An 18,534-nucleotide genomic window follows, 5' to 3' on the forward strand; every position below is an offset into this window, starting at 1 on the left:
CTTTATTAGGCACAACTAAAAATCACATAAGTAAAATTTGTGATATATTTATGTGCCATGCAAAAATAATTATCTTCACCAAAAATTAAAAAAAATTATCAATAAGTATTTTAATTTAAAATAAAAACCAGTTTTCGTATTTCTGCTAATCTGCTATCAATTATTACTTTGTTAAATGACTTATCTCCTCTTCTTTTACAGGATTTCTGCTCATATCAATATCATATAAGCAAAATACAATAAAACTTATTTTTAATTAAAATTCTATTCAATAATTTTTCCCAATTTTTGGTGTAAATATCTATTTTTGCCTGATATGCAAGTATATCAAATAGTTTTCCTGTTAATTTATTTGGAACTGCGATTTTCACCTGTGTTCCATGTCTATATAAGCACCTATTGTTGTTTTTAATAATAGGATTTGAAAACTTGAATTTATTCATATTTTTCCTTTTAATTAACTATATTAAATTATGAATTGATCAAATTTTATATGTTAAATTTTATAAATCATTTACTTGTATTTACATGCATAATAAACACTATATCTGATCAGATAATTTTAAATAGAGATTGTACATAAAAAAAACTCAATTGCTAAGACTGATAATACTTCTAGAATGAAATTAAAAGTGAAAACTGTAGAAGGAAAAAACGAAACTTAAAAATACTGAAAACCTAATTATTTCTAAAGAAGAAAAGAAAAAAAAGACATACCTTCTTTTCAAAAATCCGACTGACTTCATTAAGCGCTCTATCAAGTGCAGAAACCCGATTTTGGGGCCATTGCCCATTTTCAGAGGTTTGTAAGTATTTATTGACATCCTTAATGAACTTTTGCAACCTACAGAAGAAATTTTTTTTTTATATTTTAGCAAAAATTATCTTTTTTTTTAAAAAATGAAATGCTGAAAAAAAAAAAAAAAAAAAGCTTAAATTTTACTTAATTCAACAACCAATAATTTTTTTTTTTTAATTGCTCTTACTAAGTTTAAAGTTTTGAAATAGCACACATGAAAAAATTGAAATGACTTAAAATATTTCAATATTGGTATATATAAAAAGAGCTTGATTATGTTTTCCCTCTCATTTATTCTGGCCCAAATTACATTGATCTGATGTTAAGGAATCTATAGTCACATGTCAGTTATAGTACACTCTGCCCTTCTTCAGATAACTGACATACGCAATAAACTTCTTGAAATTTAAAACTTGACTCTTGATTTGATCTACAAACAAATTATCCTTGCACAAAAACTTATCCTACAGACATTTTATATTTGCTGGACTCAAAACAGACTTATGGAGATATTTTTAAACTAGTTTTAAAGTGTCTAATATTAATACAGAATGACTCCCAAAAATGTCACCTATCAAATCGTTAATAAAATTCATATTCCATGATGCAGCCATATTTGGTAAAAGATAAACTTTGGTTTATGCTTGCCTTGTTCACGTAGTTTCAATCATAAATATCCAATGACCATTCAATGATATGCAGAGATCACTTTAGTGATCATCTCCTCAGTATCAGATATGATTGTGAATAGGTTACACTTACAGAACCTTAATCCCCATTCCAAATATTTTTGCCTATGAAAATAATCCTTAGACTATTTGTGAACTGAAGATGGCAATTCCAAATTAGATCAATACCAAGAGAGGAGTGTCAGAATCATTGACAATTTTGCTTGGCGTATTCAGACGTGTTTATTATTGAACGTTGAAAAACAAAGACTGTTGGCTATTCATGACTGAAACTTCATGGATAAGTCAGGCTTAGACTAAAATTTATAGGTTCTTCATTATTGTAGCGATGTTTGAAAATCAAAATATTGAATTTCAAGTGAAACCAATGGTATCTACTTAATTGTCATGTCACAGTAATGAACATATCCAAAAATTACAAAAAATAATAAGATAGAAAATTAATTATTAATGAAAATAGTTTTTGAAGACAATTAGTGAAAACTAAGTTTTGCAAAAAAAGAAACTGGAGAGTTGGAATTGTAACAAAAGGGAGATAAATCTTTTCTGAAAACTGAAAATCTTAGGTCAATTTAGCAAAACGTAATTTTCGCTAATTGTCTTTGAAAATTGAATTTCATTAACAATTAATTTTCGACCTTATCGGTTTTTTTTTCATAAGTTTTGGATATTTCCATTACTACAACATGACAATTCAGAAGATACCATCGGTTTCGATTGAAATTCAATATTTACATTTTCAAATTTTGCAACAATAACAAAGACGAACCAATTTATTTCTACTAAATATGGCTGAATTGCAGAAAGGATATTGAATTTGATGATTCCATGCAATTCATTATTAAGCAAAATATAAAAAATAAATTTCTATTTATCTTTTTAATTTCTCATTCAATACAATTTCTTTTTAATAAAGCATTTAGAAATCTACATGTTTGAGAATTGAAATAATAAAAACTCAATGTAGAATTGAAATGAGAATAAGAAAAAACTTACTTGGCTTTGTGTTCAGACTCAGCAATTTGTGTTTTCCCAGACAAAGAATTTTCATATTCAGCACCCCTGGGGGACGAACAACAAAATGATGAAATAAGTATACCAAAGAAAAAACATAGAACAATTGTAGAAAGTGAAATAAAATCAAATAAAAAATTTTGCATTTTTTTTTTTTTTATGAGGATCGATGATTTATACTACTTGGATTATTTAGGCTACTATTCTAATCTTGATTGTTGTTTTCGCAGCGTTTCAGGCAAAGTAATGTCCAACCTTCTTCATGTGCATATTTTCAAACCTGGGAATCTTTATATTATTTGGATTATTTGAACAACTATTCTAATCTTTATCGTTATGTTCATAACATTTCAGACAATCTAACCTCAGACCTTCTTCAGCTGCATCTTTTTGAACTTGAGAATTTTTACGTCAAACTCCAAAATCTATACAGAATTTCTAACTGAACACTGTATTTAATCCACAGGGGGGAGGTTGTTCTCATTTTTTCATAATACAAATTCTATTTCAGACAAACAAAGCATGTCGTGTGTAAACATGCATTGGTAGGTTGCATGTTTTCGGTGCATATCAATAGCTTAGTATGAGTGAGAAAGGTTCAACTAAGAAAGTGGGCAAACACAAAAGAACTTGAAAAAAACTGTTATGATGTAGGTCACTTCTGCATTTATGATTTAAGACACAAAGAAATTCTGTTACCTCTACATTTACCAACTAATGGTTTCCACAAAGTCTCTCAGGTGTGCTCAATCGCTGACAAAAATAACCAGAAGCAGCCAAACAGGAAAAACATGGAAATACAATAAATAACATTACAAACATGTATCTAACACTAACCTGCACAATTAAAATTAAGTTTTTTATTCCTTCCAATTTATAGAAAAGGAGCCTCCATAGATTTGCATAAGCTAAAAAACCTAAGGAATGCTTGACCGACCTTTTCCGGTTATCTCCATCAGCTGCCAAGTAAGCCCAAGCCAACTTCATGGAAATTGCCAGTTGGTAAATACAGAAGCACCAAAATTGTTTTTGTTTAAAATAAAATAAGTGCCTCATTAAATGAGGAATCCTTTTGAGACCAATCTACTTGATGACCTCGAGATAGGACCTTTTGAGTGGACACTGTCTAGCCATTATTTCTTGTGAAAATCAGGATAGTCTTTTTAAAATGGTCAAATGGGATTAACTGAGATTTTCGTTCAAAGGTGCATATATGCAATGGAAGACAATCAGAGCCGACACTCTGAGCATGAGCCAATCATAGTTGGACATCAAAGTCAGTTGGATTTGTGTGCTTCTCAGAGGGAAGTAGGCTCTTTGGCTCTAAACTAAGACTTGTGTGTTGATTTAGACAGCCAAAAATTTAAACTGTTGAATAGAAATTCGTTTTATCTTCAAAATCTTTTTGCGCATCCTAATGTATTAAAAAATTGAAAGCTTTGAAAATATCAGGTCATCCCATAAGTTCTGTCCGAATTTTTACCGTTGTTTTTAAATTGAATGAAACTTAAAAAATATTGTGTACATTTTTATGTTTTTATGTTCAGATGCATTTTCACTGATTATATTTATTTTTACAGAATAATAAAATTTAAATTTGCTTGATTACAACCCTACTAACATGAAAGTGCCTAAGAATCATTTGAAGCATATAATGCTTTATGAGTTCAAGAAAGGAAACTCAGCAGCCGAAACAGCTAGAAATATACACTCAGTTGATGGAAAGGAATGTGTGAATGAAAGAACTTGCATTAGATTTCAGAAGTGGGGATTTCACACTTGAAGATCGAACCAGACATCCAGTTAAGTTTGATAAGTTTCTTGAAGCAACTCTTGAAGAAAATCCTGCTTAATTAGTTGAGGAATTGGCAATAAAACTGAGTTTAAACCATACAACTGTTCATCATCATCTTCAACAACTTGGGAAAGTTTCTAAACAAGGAAAATGGGTGCCTCATGAATTGTCTGAAAACAATCTCAAATCCAGAGTCGACATCTCTCCATTCTTGTTAACTTGTTTCACCTTTTTTGGATAGACTTGTGACGAAAAATGGATCTTTTATCGAAATGTTAAGCACCATAGACAATGACTTGGTAAAGGGGAAAGACCTCAGCTACAGTCAAAAAGAAAACTTCATGAGAATAAGGTTCTTCTTTCAATATGGCAGGATTGACAAGGAATAATCCACATTGAATTGTTACCACCTAATGCAACAATTAATGCTCAAATCTATTGTCAGCAATTAGAGCGTTTGAAACAAGCTTTAAGGGAAAAAGACCTGTTCTAGTGAATTGAAAAGGGGTAATGTTTCATCAGGACAATGCACGTCCTCATACAGAAGAATCGCCTCACAAAAGAATGAATGACTTGGTTGGGAGAAAATTCCTCATCCATCCTATTCTCCTGACTTTGCTCCTTTAGACTACCATTTGTTTCATAGCTTACAAAATCATTTGGAAGGGACAGTTTTTGTAACGCAGAAAGATTTTGAAACTGATATGAGTGCTTCGAATTAAAGCCAAAAAGATTTTAGTGATGGAATTAATACGCTTGTTAATAGAAGGAAGCCATAGATAATCAGGGAAATTATATTAATGACTAAATCTTTAATAAAATGTAACATTTGGTCACTTCTTTTATTTATTCATAAAGAAAGACAGACCTTATGGGATGACCTGATAGATTAAAATAATTTAATTCTAGTTTTATAACAATTTCATTTAATTAATAACTTAACATTAACCAAACAGCATTATAATAATTTGATTTGCAAAATCATAATATAAAATAAATAACATAGTAAAAAAACAAAGAAAACAAGATGAATAAAAATTAAAGTAAATAGCCCACTGAATAACGTAGATATAACTAATAATTTATACCCCCCCTCACACACCTCTATAAATTAGGATTTGTACAGATTTTCAAGGACTTTTCAAGGCTTTTTACAGCCTTCGTCAGACAAAAATCAAGTTTTCAAAACAAACAATGATATATAGGGTTCTATGAAGAACTTTATCTTTAGTTGACCTTTGGCAACTAAATATTTTCATTTACTAGCCAAATAGAAAAGTTACTAGTGACTAGTATGTGATTTTTAGAATATGACATCTTCGTTCTGTGATGAGTATGTACATCATAAAGATTTTCCTATGTCTTTTTAAATAAGTGTAATTCTAAATATAACACAAATTTTATGCTGAGATTTGAAGTTATAAACATTCTGATTTCTCCAGATATTTTTTTAAACAGCCTTCATAAAAAAAAAAATCAAAAAAAAAAAATTGTATATTGTTTTATTAAACTTTTATTGTTTAAATAATTTAACTTTGTTCGTTTTATATAAAAAGAAAAAAGTTAAAAGATTTTTCACTCAGTGATGAGCTTTGGAAGATTGTCAGTGAAAGAAATACAATCACCAAAAGATAAGCGTTTCATTATTTCTAGTCGCCACTTTGAAAAATCACTCGCAAATGCGACTGTTTCACTCGCAATGTAGAGCCCTGATATAATAAAACAAAAAACTGAACTGACGAGAGGAAAAGTCATTTTCATTTATGTTTTTATTTCATGAGAAATTTAAAAGGTCACGTAGCTATTTACATGAAGTTCTCTAACACAAAACAAAACTGATCAATTATTTACAGCCTTCATTTTGTGTTTAAGGCCAGCCATGTATGATTTCAAGGCACTGTCACCTACTTTGCTAAAAAGAAATACCTTGTTCCATACAAAACAACTGTTGGCAATCATATTTACATTCCCTGACTCACTTATATTTGGCCAACCAAGTGCAGTTAAATGTAGATTGGTTGGCACTCTTTGTTTTACTTACAAATTTTGAATTTTTGGTATTGTGGTTACAAGAGTTACGTCCCTTTATTATGAAAGTACCGAATATTATATGGAAAACATAGTTTTGTGATAAAGGGACATGACTCCTGTATCCACAATAATATGATGCAACTTCAGAAGAATGTGTTACGATTTTATTTTCATTTAAAAAATATTTTGATAGTATTTTTATTAATACTTAAAAATAATTTCATAATATTTATTTCAATTTTATTTTTAATATTTCAACACAAATTTTTATGGGACAAAAATACAATTCTGAAGGAGTTTTCAATATATTTCCAAGATAGTTTCCATATTTTCAATGATATTTTTTTTCAAAGTAATAATAGAAATAAGGCCTTCACAAGGCAAAAATCAAAATTCAAGGACTTTTCAAGCCTGTACGAACCCGGTAAAGCCTTGCCAATCTATAGTACTTACCTCAGAATCATTCGCTGTCGCAGTTTTTTACACCTTTTCTTAAGAGCTTTTTGCCTCTCTCTTTCAGAGGCTATCACAGGATGTGTACAAGCATCTGGAGCATCCACAATATGCTTTAAATTAAAAGTTTCCTGTAAAAAAACAAAAAATATTTTATTTTCATTAATTGGAACGTTTACTGAGATGAGTATTACTTATTCATTGCGGACTATTATTCTCATCTTTTTTTTTTTTTAGTTGTTGTTTCACGACGTTTCAGCCAACTATTCCTCTGGCCTTTGTCAGGTGGTAACCGCAACGGGATAAGAACACAATCTCCTAACAGATTTCTCAGCAATCCCTTCCATGGTTGTTTTTTTTTTCCAGGTTCCAGGTATGCATTGTCTGAAGATAGCGGTTTTAATTGTACCCAAAGCTGGCCAGAGGCTTACTTGGCCAAAACGTGGAGAGACGAAAAACAACTATGGAAGGCAGTAATTGCTGAGAATGCAGTTAGGAGATTCGGAGTTCCTATCCCGTCATGGTTACCACCTGACAAAGGTCAGAGGAATAGTTGGCCGAAACATTGTGGAAAAAACAACTAAGAAATTTTTTTTTAAATAAATAAATAAAAAGATGAGGAGAATAATTCACAGTAAATAAATGGAAAAATTATTTCTTTTATTATTCATTTAATTAAGTGTTTCTGCAGGACTACAAAATTTTCTATATTTATATTCGATCACTGAAGCTGAATTTTACTAACCAATTAATTTCACTGTTTTCTTTAAGTCTCGAGATCTTTTAGTTTTTTGTGAAATGTGATATGTGAAGCTCTGTTTTTGTATGTTCATTTCTAAATGCAAGTTGATGATTTTTTTCTTATAATTGTAATGGTGTTTAGTTACTATTTTCAAAATATGAAAAATACTTTTTCACTGGTTTATTTCCATATTGTGCTCAAAATTTCAAACTGAAATGGATACTGAGAAAAGTCTAAATTGTTTTTCTAATGAATGTATATGTTTTTGATGTAAAATTTCACTTTATAAAACTAATTTTGTGAATGAAACAGTTTCTAGCATAATCTATTAATATAAATCTCACCTGTCTGTTTAAATGTATGTATGTATACCTAAAACTTTCGAGAGAGGCGACGGATTTTCATGAGATCAGTATTGTTTTGAAGCTCAACCTTCGGGTGACAAATATTGAAAAGTTGGCTAAAAACGTTAATTTCTTCACTCTCAACTGGGCACTTTTCTACAGGGAAGGGTCACTTTTTTCGACAATATTTTCAAAAGTCATCCTCTCATTTCGATTGACTAGCCTTAATTTAAACCTTTGCCATTTCCGGTTTGGCGAGAGATGCAACAGCAAAGACGTCACATTTTTTTTTCTCCTCTGTGGTACAAGTTCGATCCTACCTGCCAGCCTACTACCACTTTTTTTCTTTTTTTTGCTCAACACAGCTCCAAACATCCAGGCACTCAGGCTAGTTAATAATAAAAAGCATAAACTTCATTTTTCCTTTGAATTCTGTATTTATTTATGCGTGCGTGTTTGGTTTACGGCATATCAACCAGAGTTATTTAATGCAAAATAAAGTTGTCAAACATAATTCTATAAGTGGAATAATTATTTATATTCCTAGAAGATACTGCTTTTAGAGGGACATTTCACAGGGGTACAATCATTATCTAACAACAAGAAAATGGAGCACCCGACCAGTGATTCTACTGCCAGAATACATCGCTCTTTAAAAATTATCCCTCAGCATAAGTAATCTTTGTTTTCAACATGATTGGCCCTCAGCTACTTCCTTCTAGTATCTATGTGGAAGAAAATAAAGAGAAATAAGGTTTTGATTTTTTTTTTTTAAGAATAAGATCCAATAATAAATTGGAGAATGAACATATTTCACTTTCTTTTTTTTTTTTTTTTTTTTTTTTTTAATTTTCTTATTAGCTTGTCCAAGCTGGGGATGGGGCATCCTACATGATGCCATACATTCACTCGCTATCTCATATATTCTAACCATCCCATTAAGCACAATTGTTTGCATTTCTCTTGCACTTGGTTCACGCAGTATATTTGCCAGGTAGTTTTTAAAATTCTTTTTTATAAGTCCACTTGCTTCTAAAATCAATGGAATCAGAGATCTTCCTAAGATTCCAGTTTCTTTTCATGTTATACATAAGCACTTGGTATTTTGTTATCTTTCCCCACTCAGCTTTGTTTAATAGCTGCATTTTCAAGGTACACAGCTCTAAGAATTGCAGAGTCATAGTGGATGGTGTATAACTTATTTCCAACTGTTCTTTCTGGTAAACATGTTCCCAGGACTCGCTACTGCATTCCATATTCAACTTTTTACAGATCATCTAATGGAGATATTTACACACTCCAATGTCTCACATCATATAATAACAGTTCCCTAGCAAAACCTTACAGCTGGATGTCAGTGACCAGCCAATTGGTAGGATCAGGCCTCTTCAATCTCCTGTCTAGCCAAAGGTTCGAAGTGGAAAAATGACTCAGCCATCAGTATCTCGTACTAAGGCAACACAGGTTGCCCGCTTTTTTTGCTTGCTTTTTTGTTGGGGGGTGGCGGGGGGGGGGGTCCAATCGGCATGAGGCTGCAATCAGTAAGAAAGTGAGTGTGTGTATAATATTAATACTAAGAATTTACAGAAAAATAACGAAATAAATTTTAAACCCATTTAACTTCCAAAATATTGATAACTTTTATAAAACATGCTTTCAAATTCACTTAATCAAATATTAAAAAGATAAAAAAAAAAATTTTAAATAAAGACTACATTTGGATGAGTAATTAAAAAAAAAAAAAAAAAATTAGTGACAGGGAAGAGGTCATAATATAATAAAGGGAAACTATGATTTTATAACTGCAATACTTACTATGTCTTTTTTGGACATTATCTGTTCTGAAACCGTTTGAAGCATCGTCTCTTTGTGCTTTTTGCCTCGCAAGTGAGACAACAGATGGACTTCAGATAAGATCTGCAATAAGAAAATGTACAAATGTTAACACTTCATAAAAAGCTTAGTAAGAAAAATACATTCATCCATTAAATATTACGTCAACATCAAAAAACGCATTAAACAAAATTATATTATTGATTATAAATTCTTTTTTAAATTAATGAGCCACAATTTATCAAGGTCAAAAGTAACTAAAGGATAAGGGTTAATCAGATAGCTGGATTGTTAGTGGAATGATGAAGAATCAAATCAAATTTATCTAATATATAAAAGGAAAATGGACACGAGCGTTTATGTACGTCTGCGAAAGGCTTTCTGCGTCTGGATTCTCGTGTTGGTTAGATTCTGCAAGAACATTTTGCATACTTCCCAAATCCTATTATCTCGCATTCGCAAACGGACATCTTTTCCTTCCTTTTTTTTTGATCGAGTTAAGCAAAATTCCCACTGTGGCATTATCTTGGGCGTTTGTTTGGCTTTTTCGTATAAAGCGAAAATATCCGAATGCTAATGACAGCTTACCTGGCCTCCAGCTAGGTTTAAAAGCAACATTCATTTCTGTGCATGCGTGGCAACTCTTATGATTCTGAAGTTAATTACCAACTCATTGAATTCACTATCCTCTTTGGCCTAATAGTTAGTGAAGAAGGCTAATTACCCTACGTTTTTGAGTTCGATCCCACTTCTCTCCATCTTTTTTTTTAATTTTTTTTTATTTCGTCCTTTTGCCAATATCCTCCACCCAGGCAAAAGTTAATTACCAAGTCATTGAATTCAATATCTTCTTTGGCCTGATGGTTAGCGTGGAAAACTAATCACCCACCTCTCTCTATCTTTTTTTTTTATTTATTATTATTATTATTATTTTAATCACGTGGAAGCCATTCTTAACTTCGTCCTTATGCCAATATCCTCCACCCGGGCAGCGCCGGGTACTCCCTGGTAGTTACCAATAAATAGTAAAGTGCAACAAGCAAAAATATGCAGCCATAAATTTTTTCCATATTTTACAAAACATGTCTTAAAAAAAAAAAAAAAAAAAAAAAAAAAAAAATTAGCAAAGGGGCTACAATGCTGAGTCTACGCACATTAAAAAAGACATAAGGGAGAAACATAATATTAGAAACTACAGAACAGTCAGCCCCTCTGCTCCAGAATTATCCTACAAGTGTCTCACACACAAAAGATACTTCAGAGCTCAAACCGGACTGATGAGCCATCTTCAAAGCGAGAGAACAATTGCGCGATCATGATCTCGGTGAACAACTTTTTCCCTATTGTCAAACTAAGTTCACTTCCTATACCTTTGTTCTGGTGAGCAACTTCTTTTTTGTTATAGTTTTTTTTTTTCTCTCTTTTTTTTTTGTTAATTACATTTTCACCCCAAACAAGGCACATTGCCACTTTGATGTAGGGGTTTACTATCATGGACATAAGCTACCGGGATACTATGTAGGGAGTTGGGCAGCAAGATGTCTGTTCACATTACACTTGAACTTCTATATGTCAGTACAGTTGAAGAAGCAGGGACCCAGAAGGGAGTTCCAAAGTCTAGCAGTTCTGGGAGAAGAAACTACTGGAGTAGAAAGCTCTCTTACATCTAGGGATCTCTACTGTATAGGGGTGGGATTTAGCTGCTTGTCTGGTTTGTCGGGGGTATTTACATCAAGTGGGTTCAAGTGCTTGCAGTTGATCGGAGCATTCATCATTAAAATACTCTTAGAACAGGCAGAAGGATGCAACATTTTGTCGATGAGACAGAGGCTGAAGCTTAGATGACAGTTCAGGACCTATCAGGTTGACTACTCTCTTTTGAACCCTGTTGAGGAGCGAGAGAAGTAGCAGATGCACCAGCCCAAATGTGACAACAATACTCCATCCTTTGGTAGGGGTGGGGATCAATAGCATCACACAGAGCCATCCATTGGTAATCCAATAAACTACTCTGGCAGCAACAGTGTTATCAAATAACTTCTCAAGATTTTTTTTTGGGGGGGGGGGGTGCTGGACAATCAGCTGCTTCAAAATCAGTGTTGCATCTGTACCAAATATTAATTTGTGTTTTTTTGTTTTTTTTTTGATATCAAACTTACCAAAACATTGCAGACTTTACACAGTTTCTTCTGATCGTACGGCGTTAACTGCGGAGCCTCGTTGTGATCTTCTGTTGAATGACGAAGGACGCTCATTTCAAAGGCTTTCTCACGGATTTGCTGCAAGATTTCTTGGTGTCTTTGTGTACTTTCATCTTGCTGTCAATTGAGAGAGGAAGGGAGGAGAGAAAAAAAAAGAAAAGATGTAAAATCATTTATTTTATTAGAGAAATCTTAATCATTTAAAGAGAAAAGTCTCAGAAAAGAAACTTCTAAATTCATTTGGTGTATGATAGTGATGGGACGATTCCAATATTCACCTGTCCCCCATTCCAATATAATTATTGATTTTGTTCTAAATTCTCGATTCCGACACAATTACTGATTCACATTCTTTTAAAACCTCTAAATATTCAGTTATAGTTTTTTTTTGTTTTTTTTTATGGGGGGGGGGGGGTCGGATTTCCATAAAAACATGTAATATGTGCATATATTTTTGGAAACATAAAAATACACTTGTGGGAGGGGGGGGGGATCTATAGTTTAGTTTTACTAATAGTCTAAAATAAATATTTATCATTAACTATCAACAATGGAAAATTAAGTCTAAAAAAAAAAAAAAAAAAAAACTTTTTTAAATTGTTTTAAGCATTGGAAAATAGGTACAATTTTTTCAGATTCTGATACTTTTTTTTTTTTTTTTTAACGTAGGTATCACCACTTATCAAGGCCCAGAGACCACTTGAGGATAAGGGTTAAGAGTGTACAGTAGTCAATTGGACAATATAGTAATCGTTAGTAATGGAAATTTGGTAAATTTTTTAACTTAAGTGGAACGGCTCATCAAGAACTTGTTTACGTTGGACTTGAAGACAATCAGATTGTAGTCAGCTGGAAAGCAGGAAAACGGAAGACAATTCCACAGGCGTGCAGTTCTAAGAAAGAAGCTTTGTTCATGGAATCTACGTTGAGGTTTAGGCACAGATAAAGAGTGGGGGAGGGGGAATTATTGATAGCGTTTTCAGCTAGACGAGTGTTTCTTGTGAAAGTTTGGCGAGGGGGAACCATAGATTGAAGCTCAGTCGAGCATTTGCCATGAAAATAATGATAAAGCAGAGACAAATTCGCAACATCTCTTCTGTGAGATAGAGGTTGCAAGGAAGAGAAAAGGACATCTACTACGAGGCCACAAAGTCTATTTTGAACTCTATCAAGGCAGGACAAGTCCTTTCTAGCAGCTCCTGCCCAGATGTGGCAACAGTACTCCATCCTTGGACGTACCTGGCTCTTATATAGATAGAGAACTGCATCAGCAGTGAGATATCTACTGGATCGATAGAAGGATCCTACCATTTTTCCAGCAGCCTTAGCAAGAGAAGAGATTTAAGGTATGTGTTCCATTTAAGATCAGGAGTAAAGGTCAAGCCTAGAAGTTTGTCAAAACATAAGAGTCTTCCCAAGACAAGAGCCATTCATTTCAATTGATGCCAGATCGGGATCAGAGCGTTGATGATGTAAAGAGAGAAGCTTGGTTTTAGATGCATTAAAAGTAACCGGCCACTTCTTTCCGCATTGTACCACGTGCTCAAGATCAGAGGAGAAAGAATCGGACAGAACTTGGTCGTTTACGGTCTTAGATGTGCTACAATAGATGGTACTGTCATCAGCATAAACATCTACGAATGATGTAAGGATGTGATTTGGAAGATCATTATTGTAGATCAGGATGAGAGTTGGGCCCAGGATGGACCCCTGAGGGACTCCAGCATTAATACTGTGAGCTTCTGATTTTTGCCCATCAACTACTACTCTTATAAACCTATCAGAGAGAAAGGATTTAATAATTGAGAAGACATTTCCAGCTATACCATAGCTGGAGATCTTGTGTTTTTATTTTTTCCCTATTACCGTAAAAACACATGTTAAATGTGCATATATTTTCTCAAATGTAAAAACACGCTTGTGAGAGGGGGGGGGGGATTTTAGTTTTGCTTGAACTTTAAATAAATAAATATCTATTATTCTATTATTACAGCCAGTAATGGAAGATTTTCTTTCAAACAATATCAAATGAAAAAAAAAATTTAAGTCGTCATAGACTCTTGAAAATTCAGTATGTTATTGATATACATCTTATGAGATGACCGACCAATTTTTATGGTTTCAGGTTCAAATGAATAGCTACAACAAGTATTGGAATACACCTTACTAAAGCCTGATTGTCACAGCGGGTGAATTTCAAAAATGCAATCTGGACATGAGGACACCTTAGAAGAATGATATGCTGTTTTGAACTTGAAAAACATGACACAGAAACGTATGGAATGCTTCAGACTGCTTTTGGACCATCTTGCATGAATCAAGCATCAGTTTTTGAATGGTAAGAGAGATTCAAGAAAGGCAAGGAGTCTGTGAGGGATGATGAGAAGTTTGGGAGGAGTAAGGCAGTCAAAACAGCAGAGTTGATTGACCAAATGAAGAATTGCATGGATAAGGACCGTCATGTGTCTATAGAGACAATAAGTGCACAGTTTGATATCAGTGTGGGAACTTTCCACACAATTATTCGCGGAGAACTGAGGATGCAGAAGATTTGCGCAAAGTTTGTTTCCAGAGTGTTCAGAGAAGATCAAACTATTTGACCAAGATCAGCATCAAGACAGTTCCTCACCCTACCTATAGTCCAGACTTTGCTCCCTGTGACTTTTGGTTATTCTCTAGGCTCAAGGAAAACCTTAGAGGCTGTCATTATGAGACAATTGAGGAGATGGAAGAGGCTGTGGCAAGGATCATTGACTGTTCACACACGAGGACTTCCATGGAGTTTTCCAGAAGTTGTTTGAATGGTACAACAAGTGCATTGCAGCCAGAGGAGATTACTTCAAAAGTGACTAGAGTTTCATGTGTGTACTATCAATAAAAGTGTCTTAACGAAAAAAAAAGTCTGGAAACTTATTTAAGACACCTCATATTATTTTTAACTATTATTTTAAATATTGATTTTTTTTTTTGTGTTACATGCTTACACAATCATCTGTGTAGAATGTATGGCAGATACATCGGCCAATTTCAGCTTGAAACACACAACCAATGAAGAATGGATCCAAGTAAATATATGCAGACATAAATTCTCTATATTTTACAAAATATATCTACAAGCAAAAAAAGAAAATAGCAAAGGGGCTACAATGCTGAGTTTGCACGTATTGAAAGACGTAAGAGGAAACATAATATTAGAAAATACAGAACTATCAGCACCTCTGCTACAGAATTATCCTACAGGTGTCTCATACGCAAGAGATACTTCAGAGCTTAAACCATCTTTGGAACCACAGAACAATTTCCTGATCACAGTCATCTTCACAAAGCAATGGACGAAAATTCAATAGTGTTAAGAATGGTACAAACAGTCCCTCTCCCTCTATGTTGTTGTAGAGCATTCTACCTGGTTTGGTTGAGTCAGCTTCTATCCTCATCTGCACTACTTCTCAAACGACAGTGGCCCATGAAATAGTTGTTGTACAATTAACACATCCGCTGCCAGCTATAGCTCTATTAAATTTATTGCTCAAGCTATTTTTCTGCAATTTTCAAAAATAATCAACAAATAACACATATGAATATAATATAGAATATATATATATTAAATTTGTATTTATTTTTTTTTAAATTGTCACAAGCCATTTTTACTAATGGAATTGTCAGTTTTTTATAAGTTTTTATATTTTTTTGTAATAAAAATGACTAAAATCAGCTTTTATTTATAATGAATCAGTTAACTTCTAACAGATATACGTATTCAATAGAGAAAAAAACATAATATATAGCTGGGGCCAAATACGAGAGAACTCATAAACATACGATTCAATATGTGTTATTTTGAGATGCCAGTTCAAGTTAAAGACAGTTATCGTACAAGCCAAACACACGACTAAAAGAAAAAAATTTTGTTAATACGCATTTACTCGTAACGGGCAAGGTTAAGCAAATGCCAGGGTCTGAGAGTATTCGTAGTTGACAGCGAATATGTTAAGTAGTATAATATACACTCCAACAAAAATATAAAGCATCATAGAAAACACACACATACACACTGTATCTCTATCTCATCTATATCAGTCTTGGACAAGATGGCATGAGGTCGATAATTAAACAAGATTTTACAGTCAAACACCAACCACTTGTGAATCTGTAGTAACTTCAGCCACATCGTTCTGGATAGTTGTTATCCAAATACTCAACTGTCCATGGATATGCTTGGGCAACAGCAACTTTTCTTTAAGGAATCATTTACAACACATCACTTGCAATAGAAATTGTCTTTTAGCATTAAATAACCCAACACCCGTTGTGGTCATGCTATGATCTGCTGGATTTGTACCCCAAAACTCTTTGAAAGAGATCCTAAACATTCGTTGAGGTCTAGACTTGGTTTAGCCAGTGTAGAGGAGGTTCCTCAGCGCATGGATCATAGTGTGTGGCCTAGAAAAATTGAGAGCACTGTCATTTCTGGTTCCTATCCATGCAGCTGCTCACGGAAAAGATGGACTGACTGCATCAATGAGGATCTGAAACCACAAACCTCAAACCTGAACAAGCAATGGATCGAGAGTGGTGGCAAATGAATATTGGACCTGGTCGACTTAGCAGAACACTCGGAGACTAGGAAAAAAGGCAAGTAAAATTGACGAGTAAATAAAACCCTAAACCATTTATAGTAAATGATGGGTTTGAAGGTTTAAACGATTTCTTCAAAAATTCAAATAAAATTAGTGAATAGGCAATAATATGTATATATTTGTTTTTGTAAAGATTACAATATTAAGAATATTTTGGAATTAAACTAAATTTAATATAACAGATTAATAGGAGGGAAAAAAGACGTTTTAATATAGTTTTTAATTTTGAATGACACACACACAAAAAAAAAAAATGTTGGCATGAACAATACTAGTCACGTCAGACTCCATTTTTTTTTTTTTTAATGGAAATCGCTCCAGACAAGGCATGAAGCCACAAGGAACTTTAAAAAAAATGTAAATACTACTTCAAGATTAAAAATTTGCCAATAAGTGTTAAGTGGAATAGATTGTGACCCAGAAAACAGCAATTCTGCATTCTTTGTCAGAAACATCACTCATGAAACATGAGGACTAAAGAACAAAACAAGAGAAGTGAGAGTTTTCTCAAACTATCGATTATTCTAGTATATTTATACATTTCAAACATGTTTTTCTCCAAATTACATGCATTGTAGTAAATAGATTTTAACTTGAGATGGTTTCTCATTAAATATTACTTTTAAAAAAATACAAATTTTTTTTAACATTATGTCCCCTTGAAATTCATTATTTATCCTATTTACTTAACCCTATCAAGATCAAAGTGCTCTAAACATACATACTACTTTAATTGCCTTAGCAAGCCAAAGTAATCATAAATGCTTTTAAAAAATATTATTACTCTTCTGGCACAAATTTTCAAATGAGTGTTTCTCACAACGGCTACTGAGATTGGAGACATCAAAAATATTGGGGATTTGAAGATGTTCTTGACTTGATGGGATAAATAGAATTATTAAACTCGCAATCGTGAACCATTTACCTTTTGGCGTATTTTCTTCTGTAATTCTTTGATTTGTGCTTGCTGTTGAGCATTTAAGGCAGCTAACCGTTCTTCACGTTCCCTGCAATAAAATTTTATATGTTTTCAAAATGTTTCTTAATTATTTTGAAGAGAAAATATTCTTCAATCAACATTCGGTTATCCAAACTACTAGTTTCACCAATGTTTCAACTGATGTAACCACCGGCCTTCATTAAGTTCATTTTGTTTTTTTTTTTAAGTTGGGAACCTATAAACAAGATTTCGAACTGAAGCTTTTATTTAATTCACAGGAGAAAGCTGCCAATTTCAAAGATGTGCATCTGAAGACGGTCGAATGTAACATCAGTAAAAACGTTTTGAAAAATAGCCATCAAAATGGGAATACCAATTTCAAATTATTCAAATTGTCAATTCTCATCTCAAAAATTCTGACAAATAATGTAAATCTACTGACAACAATGGTCTTATATTTCTGAATTTTTTTGATGAGGATTGGTTATTTGTATGATATGGATTCTACAGACTACTGTTTTCATCTTGAGGGAGTGAAAATCATACTCATTATGAGAACAGTAGTCAGGAGAATCCAATACGAATCAATGGAGTTCACAACTCCCTTATGAGAAAAAATAAAATAAACAAAAATCTTTATGTACCCATGATGGAAAGTAAATATTGTACACCCAAAATCACGTCAATTGATCAAGTAGTTTTATTTTTATAGAGAAAATCATTTTCAAGCAATTAATAGGAATTTTTAACCCCACCCTCCACATGTTAACAATGGCTTCTTGAAATCTCGCAAAAGTTTGAATTATTTGGAATTATCCCTCGTTTTGCAAAATGACGTCGATAGATCATCAATCAACCATAAAAATGATTTTCTTTTTGTCAAATCAATCTACTTGATCAATTTACATGATTTTTTGTGTACCATATTTACTTTCCGTCATGGGTAAATACATCATAAATATTCTTTATTTTTGGTATTATTATTTTGTCCAGTTGAAGGGGGGGGGGTTGTATAAACTTGTACAAAATCAACATTTAATACAGAAAGAATGTGCG

General features: G+C 32.8%; 1 protein-coding gene across 10 annotated transcripts in view; it reads right to left on the bottom strand.

Moving 5' to 3' along the window:
- LOC145276941 (S phase cyclin A-associated protein in the endoplasmic reticulum-like) overlaps positions 1–18,534 on the bottom strand; it is a 559,542-nt gene that overhangs the window by 172,760 nt on the left and 368,248 nt on the right. For all 10 annotated transcript variants that reach the window (XM_080128440.1, XM_080128441.1, XM_080128445.1 and 7 more), the window contains 6 exons: positions 17,464–17,545; positions 11,860–12,018; positions 9,683–9,784; positions 6,782–6,912; positions 2,485–2,550; positions 718–844 (listed from right to left, as the gene is read on the bottom strand). In XM_080128440.1, the coding sequence (XP_079984566.1) occupies positions 718–844; positions 2,485–2,550; positions 6,782–6,912; positions 9,683–9,784; positions 11,860–12,018; positions 17,464–17,545 (667 nt within the window). The remainder of the gene's footprint in view (positions 1–717; positions 845–2,484; positions 2,551–6,781; positions 6,913–9,682; positions 9,785–11,859; positions 12,019–17,463; positions 17,546–18,534) is intronic.

Source organism: Euprymna scolopes, chromosome 5 (genome assembly GCF_053919585.1).
Source record: "Euprymna scolopes isolate OS-2025 chromosome 5, ASM5391958v1, whole genome shotgun sequence".
Taxonomy (NCBI): Eukaryota; Metazoa; Mollusca; class Cephalopoda; order Sepiida; family Sepiolidae; genus Euprymna; species Euprymna scolopes.